The following is a 9,732-nucleotide window of genomic DNA, read 5'->3' on the forward strand; positions in this document are numbered from 1 at the left end:
ATTATATAATTTGATGAGTTTGAATTAACTATAAAATAATACTCAATCACATAATGACACATAAATATGTATTTAAAATAAATACGTATAATATTGCACTTACTATAATTAGAAATTGAAGATTCATACGCCTATACAAATACAAGTTGCATATGACAAAATCATGAAATGAAATCCACCGAAATGTAAGAAGTTGCGTATGACTACTTCCGAGATAGAAATAAATGTAGAGTCTTTGTATCCCAACCTTTCTATTAACAGTAAGAGTACCCTTTGATTAATTTTTATTAGGTTTTGGTTCAGTTTTACAATTGTAATATTGGTTCGCATTAGTTGATCTTACTAATTCATAGATGTAAATGTTGCTTCGAAGCACAAAAAAGATTTCATGTCATTATTTCACATGTATAAATGCTGGCATTTCAAGTCACGAGTATATAATGACTACATGAATATTGATGAATTGGAAATATATATACATGAAGCGAAATAAAATTATTTTCCCTTGTTTAGGTGGTCACAATGCTACAAGAGTTGAATTCTCATATACAGAAAGCTTGCTTACACATGCATCGACATAAGATACAATTGCTGAAGCATGTACTTGCATGCAATTTAGTTCATTTCAGTTTAGTCATCGCTAAATACTGGTCCAGATGTGCTATCTGCAAACTGCATGTTCTCCGCTGGCTTCCAGTGTCTCTTTCTTTGATTTATGAACCAGTTGTTTATTTGCTTCTGATCTAGCCCCGTTGATTCAGCCAACGCTATCTTATCACCTTCCTGCATCATAATAATTTACAAGACAGAAAAAATGAGTTTTAGACCTTGAAGTGTTATTATTACACATTATAGCAATAGAGAAAAGAATTGGTTTATTGCCGTTGGGTATGGCCATTTGTAGTGCATATTCCACCATTCAATGAGTGTTTGGCGAGCTTCTTTTGGGAGTTTCCCCTTCTTCTTCTTCTTTGAGAATTCCAACTTCAAAGAGCCAATGTGACCTCCAAACTTACGTAAAAGCTTATCTTTAAGATCTCTATCTTCATCCCGAATTTGATAGTCTGGTACCTCTGTCTCCCCAGCACTGTAATCCTCGTCTGATGATGCACCACCCTCCTCTGCTCACAGCATTACACATGCACATCATCAACTCAACATTTCTATTTCACTAATTCACGACCTTTCAATCTTCAATAAACTTGAACTAAAATAAGGGCAAAAGGGTTTCAGCACTATAAACATGAAATATTGCAAAATGAGATACAATATACACATTTACATGCCAAATGATACCATAAATGTAAGAGTCCAAATTACCCCCAAAAGTAGCTTGAATAACAAAAATGTAGTTACATGTGTAGTTAAAAAAAAAAAAATCTCCCCTAGCGGTTGATCACTGAACCCAACGTTTAAATCTGCTTAGTTTGGTTAGTCTCGCGCTTTGGAATGGTCTAATTTGAGTAATGTAAAACTCAAGATTGTTCGATGATTAAAGGGCTGATTTTCATCTTTAATAATACTTCTTTTCAGCCTCATTTTCCCTCTAAAATTTGCAAACCCTACAAGAAAATATTAATTTTTCAAATTTTAGATTAAAAAAATTGTAAAATTTTCAAACTGAAAGGGATAAAGATTTTTAATTCAAATTGAGATTTTAAACAAATAAATAAAACTTTTAATTTTTAAAAAATGTAACTTTAAAAACACACTTAAATTTAGATGAAAAATAGTACTTTGGCCGTTAAATAAATATAGTTTGAAAATTGAACCTAGGCATAATGAGCAATAAATATTGAGCTAAAGAGTAAAGGTTGATGGACCCACAAGTAAAAGAATTGAAAATGAAATTGGAGGGACAACGATGAACGGCTAGGGTAGACTGCACAGTGCTCACCGTCAGCAAAAGCAGAAATGGAATTGGATCAGTCCATATAACTGTTTGTTGTCAGAGAGAGAAAGAGAGATAGCTGACAGGTTGGTACTGCCATCAATTCCCATTCGGCCCAGTAAATTAAAGATGGTATCAAACACTACTACATTTACATCTTTATCACCCCGCATTCGGGCCCTCCCTTCCCCACTCCCCCCACCAAGCAAATCTTACTAACTTACCTCTTCCCTTTCCATTTTACCCCATTACTATTATGCACTGGCCTCGGTTTTATGTAATCGAAAATTGAAAGCTTTTCACTCATTCAATTTAAAAAATGTGAAAACCAGACTTGAACAACAATTGAGTGTGAGAATTCATTAAATACAGGTAGGTAAAGGCATTATGAGATGACCCTACGGAGCATGAATGTACTATGAGAGAAAACTGAAAAGCAATGGATTTGGACCCGTAAGGGTCAGACACGTGTGATGGCCTTCAAGATAATGAAGCAGAGAGACCCACAAGTGGGAACATATGTCTAATGGAAATGACAGGCACTAAGCAGTGGCAGATGAACCTATTGCCCAATGAAGACTCAGACGCAGGAGTGAAGATTAGTCTACAACACTGAATCATCTTTCTTCTTTATTATATTTTACATATTTCTTCAAAAAGCTGGTGGCTTCGCAGCGAGAACAACGGGAGTGCATGTGAACTCCGACCACCCGCCCTACCCGGGATTGTCCCATAAATCTCTCTCTCTCTCTGCTCATGCTGTCATTCATAATCCAGGCTTTTCCGTTGAAACTTGTTCAAAAACAAAAACCCATATGTCACATGGCCTCAAACTCGAACAGAGTTAATAGCCATTGGATAATTGCCATGACCAATACGCTTTATAATACGAAAACAGAAAGCATCTTTATTTTAACACGAAGTGAGTAAGATTGTCCCATTAGTAAGGGTAATTATGATAAATCACAGCAAGGCAACTACTTTACTAAACATTACTTATGAGCTCAACTACCCTGAAAATCAATCAAAACCACGTGTTAAAAAAGTTTTTGCATCATCCACGTATATAAAGGACATTCGTTCAATACAATTCAAAAGCAAAACAATAAAGTCTAGTGCAACTTATAACACAATCACCATGCCATCAAGCCACGCAAAGACATTCATCTCAAGCAAGGTTTACAAATTCACAAGACATTCTTTTGTGAGAAACTATCCTGTTGCGACCTACAAATGTATTTCCCAACATCAAATGATAGAGATGCAGAAAGAATACACATGTTATACTACCATGAGTACCAAGATAAAAGTTCCCTCTTACACTTACTTTCTTAAGTTTTGACTTTGAGGTCATAAGGGTGGTTGATGACTGGCAAAAGTGGACAATTTATGAAGGAAATTGAACGTAAGACAGGTTAAGAGTTTCCAGGATAACAAATATGTTTAACTACAGAGTCTTAGAATCACTCAGTAAAGGTATTGCTAGTCCATCTATAACAATTTGGAACTAAAATTATCGAAAGAAAGTACCTAAAAGAAACATTTTGTTAATTTAAAGAAGGTACCATTATAATCATCCAAGCCAACCATAAATATTACATGAAACAAAATGTGAAAAAACCAGCTAAAACATCAAAGGCTAATCCCAATAGTTTTATAAGAGTAGCAGCCTGGAAAACGGACACCTTAATTAACACAATCCAACCAAGTGAATTTATGCATACATACAACTTTGTGCCTAAAGAATCTTTTTACTTCTTTTCTTCTTTAATTTATATAAAGAATTCCCAATTTTATAAAAATGAGTAAGAAGAATCCACTTAAACAAAGGGGAACATAGAGTAACTAAATACTGTAATCACATCTTTGAAAAGGTAAATTGTACTTTCAAATTTTAAAAATAATGGTTGCTACCATTATCAGCCAAAGTAGTGTGCGTGATCCATAAATTTTGTTATTTATATGCAAATAAAAATAAATATAATTATGAAATCATAACCAATTTCCATCGAATATAAAAGGCTGCTGTAGCCATTCATTTGCATGGGTTCCAGTCTTTGCAAATAGAGAGAACAACAGCTTCTCTGACAGATAGTTTTAAAAAAAACAAATCCGTCCCAGGCTAAAAAAAAAGAAATAATATATTAAGCAAAAGCACAATCAGCAAATTCGATTTGCACTAGTACTAAAAGTTTCCAGCTATTATATTATAAGATGGACAGCTACACATACTTGGAAAAAGATTGTGAGAATTCAATCAAAATTCAAAAATACAACAGAAGAATGCAACACAACATTAAGCTTTAATGAAGATAAAATCTTTTAGAACGGCAAAATGATGAATGCCCACATGATTAGGTAGATCTTAAGAAGATGAGGATGCCAAGAGTAAAAATGAATTACACTTAAAATAAGTTTTATTTATTTTGAAATAACCCAAACCAACTTCCAAGAAGATATATCAGACTGCAAGTGGCAATATTACTTTAGCTGCAGAGAAAAATAGTCAATTTCCAACGCCCATTTTTCATCTACCAATTAACATATAAATACACTAGTTATGTTGGAACTTGAAACTCAGTAAAGCAATTCAAACATCATTATAGGCCATTGTCATCCACTTTAAATTGGAAGAGAAGGCCCCATTAGTTTTACATCAAATAGATAGAAAGCACACAATACACATGCAAAAATTAATTTTATTATATTCAATGAAACTGAGGAAAATCGGCCCACCAATATTAGATACTTCAGAGCCGATGTTTATAGACAAAATACTTACGGAAATATTTGTTTAAAAAATTTTAGCTAAAACTTATGCAATTGAAAGAAAGATTAGGGAAGAGTGTTTTTTTTCCTAATAGGAGATATAAGAAGGAATTCAAGTTAGCACCCAATTAAGCAAATGCTTCTACTTCAAACACATTCAATCATTTCCCAACAAATTACCACCAACCAAAAAATCAAACAGGGAACTATACATCGTCTTCTAGATATAAGATCTTTTAATGGGATCATTTCAACTTCTCTTAGATTGTAACTCTCTAGTCTAGGAAAGATATGGAATGGAATAAGATGGAGGGAAATTGTATAATACCAAATCAAAAGAGGCACAATGTAATAATTGTGTTTTATCCTCTCGTTATCCAAGTATGATTACCGGAAGGTCTTCAAAGAATTTATCGGCAATAAATTAAGCCTGTCAAAAAATTCTACATGTGGAAATTAGCATGAATTTTACACATGGTTCTCCGTTAAGAATCACATATTTTATGCTAAAAATTAACATCAGGAAGTGAGAGAAACCCCAGACTCCAGTATTAATCCATAATAGAAATAAAGAATTAGCTAGGAAGAGAAAAAACAGCCAAATGACATGGGAAATTAACAAGATAACCGGTTACCAAAAGAAGTTTACCCAGAATTTATTACGATTAACGCTAGTAGTTTTTATAAAGATCCAAGGCAACAACAGTGTGTTCAAACTATCAAGACCACTATTTACTATGTCATCACTGATCTCTGAAACGTCAGAATCAGAATCTCTAACATAAATCGTTTAATTTTGAAGCAAAGGGAATTAAGAGAACAAACACAACAAACTGTCATAACCCAAGCATAAACAAAGTTCAGTATTTTGGAAAAATGAAAAATGAACTTAAAGGAAAAAAAAAAAAAAACTGTTGTAAAGTCCAACACTGCAGAAATCTTGACCTTTTGTGCTTACACTTCCATGTATAAACCCCAAAGAGATATGTGAACGTACAACCATAGATATTCCAAGTATACACCAAATAGGCCATTTCAGACTTTAAAATAAATAACCCAGGAGAGTGCAGTGGAGAGAGAAACAGTCACTTAACTAAGACAAGCGTCTCTTTCGTCTCTAGGGTTTTCATTGTTTGTATAAGTTTCCTTAAACCTTTGATTACTCTTTGAGTACTACTGTTGATCTCAATTAGTGGAGGGTACTTCGAAGATACAGAAAAAAGAAGGATAGGCCCAGTGACTACTAGGACTAGGACAGCATCAGTTGTAACTTTCTTGTGGATTTCATGTGCTATCGTGAACCAGGATTCACGCTATCGTAGCCATGAATTTACCTGCCGGTCATAGCCATGATATTTTGAGGTTTCTATATGGATGCATAGAGTGATATTTTGTTTCCCTAATGTGCAAGAAGAGTAGAGTAATGTACAGTCACGCAGTGAAAAGGAAATAAGATAATAGGCAGCACAAAAATCAATGGATCTTGGAAAAATAAGGGAAGAAAGGATTTTTTTTTTTTGAAACACCATTGAAACTTACAGAAAGAAAGAGAGGGAAGAGGGCTGACCAGAAAGACTTCTAACGGAAGCACTAGTGCAGAGATTGCGAAGTTGCATTTCAACTTTGTTTAAAAAGGTCGTTGCTTCATCAAACGGTCTTGCAAGATCAGATTTATACTTCACCAACATGTCACAGTAGGTTTCCTAAGTCAGTGAAAAGAAAGTTAGCTTAGAGAGTAACAAAATATTCATGTTAAAAAGATAAAGAGTTGTAAGTAGAAAGTAAAACCATGAACTCATCAAGCTCAGGATCAGCTTCCAAGCACGTTGGCACAATGTCTCGCTTAAACGGATAGTTCTCTCGCAGAATTTCATCTAACAAATATGCTATCTCTGGGGGTGCACCGACCTAAAAACCATCCACAAAAAGTCGATTGCTTTAAAGAAGAGGAACAATCAAAATCTAAAAGAACTTACAAAACTTTCATTTCTCAATATATTTCACATATATCACAGGAATAGTTAATTAATATTTCTTTGTGGTGATGATCATCAATGTTTAATTAAATTTTTTCTTCATTAGAGTTCTTGTGAAGCAAGCAGAGAAAATATGGTAAGCGTGTTTTAATTGTTTACTTTGAGAAAACAAAAATGAAAAATCTTGGATCTTGGAGATCAAGAGTGAAAAGAAGAGAAAAACATCCTCCACAAAAGACGCAGAGAACGCTCTAACTCCGAGCAGACTGTAAAAAGATAATGGAAACGCTCGTTAATTAGGTTGGAATTTAAAGCAAAGCGGACGAAGAGTACTTCAATTTTCCTCTTTCAGCTCTTGTATACATGACGATGAGTCCTGATATAAGTAACTTTACAGCAATAGATAAATAACCTCCGGATTTATGATGAGAGAAGGAGAACAAGATAAAGAGCACAATTAGAGCCCTACATAATTGAAAACAAACACTTTGGTAGTCGTTGAACAGCATATCTCAACCTATATAAAAGAAAGATGGAATTTTTTTTCACCTTCTGGCAATCTATATAAGCTTCAAGAAGTCTTGGATAAGAAGGATGAGAAGCGATTTTGGCTTTAATAATAGTTGACACGTCTTCTTCTCGTTGAATCTCAGGTGTGATCGGAGGTGCTTCAGAGAGTGCGGAGGCGGCCGATAATAGCTCATCGGATCCGAAGGTGGGAATCCGACCCGTACAAAAGATAGAGGAGTAGTCAGGAGGAAATATTAGTTGATCCTCCGGTGACAAATACGCCTTATCCGGGAAGTCATCACTTGAGTTAAACCCACACATTTCATCCATGAAAAATATGATTCTTCTTCCTCTATTTATAAATAAAAAAAAGCCTTTCAAATGAAAATATGATTAATAATGCTCAAACTAAACGATACAGTAACAGGTCAGTGGTTAGAGGCATACAGCTAGGTCTAGCTCTAGCTCTAGCTCTTTCCATAATAAAAATGGTACACAAATACATACATACAAATATATGTATAATTAAACTGAAAGATTGGTTTTGCTAAGAATTGGATTAGCAGAGAAGAACTGGGAGTGGTATTGGGAAGTGCGATATCAAACAAGAAGAAGAAAAGAGACGCAACGTAGTCTGTGGGTGTGTACGTGAGCCTCAACTTCAAGCGCAGCTTCAGCGGAGTGGAGGTCCTCTCTCTTTGTACTTGGTTTTTGGCCAAAAAGGTTTATTCCACCCAAGGTTTACTCCTTTGCTAAGATGGGATTGGCAACTTTTTTAAAATTTAAATATCCACCTATTATTTAATTTTATTTAAATTTTTATAATAAAATATAAAATAAAATTATTATTTAATAATTTTATTTAAAAAATTAAAAATTTATTCTCTTTTCCTTATTTTAAATTTGAAAATTAATAATTTTTCTTTAACTTATTTTTAAAAAGTTATTTTCTCCATTATCTAGTGTATCCATATTTTATAGTTAAAACCATCTCTAAAAATTTAAAATATTACAGTTATATTCCCACAAAATGTATTCTCTCTTTTCTATAACTATTTTTTCTAAAAATTCACTCTAATGCATCATTAACTCCACCACTAACACTTTCTTCATCCTCAATGGTTTCCTAACACAGAAACCACATCAAAATTAAGTTCGATTTCACACCATCGTCAACCTTTCCACTAAGTGAGAGATTTGACTCGATTTTGCACTGTCATTGACCTCTATACTAACTAAGAGATTCAATTCCATTTAGTAAAAAATTATTTTATATTAAGTGTGCATATCATATTATGAATTTATTAGCTCAAAATAGTTTGAGCTTAACTAAAAATAAAATATCAATAATTAGACAAGTTATCACTTACATTTCATCATCTCCATCACATATTCAAAACATATCATATTTATGTAAGTCAATGAAATTAAGACAAAAAGTTTAAACAAATGTTAGAATTAAGTAGAATTCAATATAGACTATGTTGAAAGCATGAGAAAGGTACAAAGTAGTAATAACATATTTCTTTAATACCTAATCAAAGATTTTCAAAATCATGTTTTTTGACCAACTATGATTAGAAGATTGTTATGGTTCTAATAAACATTTTAGAGCCCTTGAAATCAGCTACGAACCAATCCTTATGTGTGCATATATCCACCTACATATTCAGTTGTATATAATATATTAGAAATAAGCAATATTTTTAAAAAAAATATAAGTATTATAATACTTTTCAAGAAATGTCTAAACAGATGGAAGAGAAATTTAAAAATTATTAAAAACAAGTACTTTTTCTTTTTGTGCAGCCGCTATTTTAGATTCTAAGTCAAATTATTAAAAGTACAAAATTGTTTAGATATTATAAAGGAAAATTTGTTATAAACAAACACTGATAAAATATATAATATTCAAGATTTTTTACTTGTATGTTTACTATTTATTAAAATAAATACGGAAGGAGGACACAAACTCCTAAACCAAAAGTAAGTTTAAGTAGAAGAAAATCACTTGTATGATGGCTTTTTTGAAAGGTAAACAACATGTGAGTCAAAATTCAAATTTTGGTGAGTTTTTAATTATATTAATATTGATCATTATCTTAAAATTATGAAACAATATAGTGACAAATTATATGTTTTAGCATGGTAGAAAGCAAATTAAGAAAGTTTTCATGTGTTTTCCATCATGACACAAGATCTATTAACTCTTCTAGTGTCTACTATTGCCTCGAAATCTATTTTTAGTGCATGTGATTGCATACTAGACAATAACTTACACCTTAACATGGTGAAGGTAATCATGTGTATGAGAGATTGAGTGAAAACTGACTTTAAATTACAAAATCATATCATAGAAGATATATTTGAAGAATTTAAGAATCATACGTTGAAGATGAGTAGATGGTATATATATCAAACTTATATTTATAATTGTACATTATGTAATGAATTGATTTATAGTATCTTCAAATTTTTTTAATTATAAACCACAATACTTCTCCACCATAAGTGAATGATTATTAATGAAATTTTAGAGATATTTGCCCTCGGTTTAGTAATAGAAAATGATTTTTATTTAATTTT

The 9,732-nt window shown here is 32.6% G+C and overlaps 1 protein-coding gene across 1 annotated transcript; it reads right to left on the reverse strand.

Annotated features, from left to right (window-relative positions):
• Nucleotides 1-455: 455 nt before the first annotated feature.
• Nucleotides 456-7,837, reverse strand: LOC123215604 (homeobox protein knotted-1-like 6). The gene is made up of 5 exons (XM_044635774.1): nucleotides 7,186-7,837; nucleotides 6,449-6,568; nucleotides 6,228-6,363; nucleotides 883-1,121; nucleotides 456-783 (listed from the first exon to the last, which is right to left on the reverse strand). Exons 1-5 carry the CDS (start codon nucleotides 7,474-7,476, stop codon nucleotides 631-633), a joined length of 939 nt encoding a protein of 312 aa, XP_044491709.1. The 5' UTR covers nucleotides 7,477-7,837; the 3' UTR covers nucleotides 456-630.
• Nucleotides 7,838-9,732: the final 1,895 nt, after the last annotated feature.

Source organism: Mangifera indica, chromosome 5 (genome assembly GCF_011075055.1).
Source record: "Mangifera indica cultivar Alphonso chromosome 5, CATAS_Mindica_2.1, whole genome shotgun sequence".
NCBI lineage: Eukaryota > Viridiplantae > Streptophyta > Magnoliopsida > Sapindales > Anacardiaceae > Mangifera > Mangifera indica.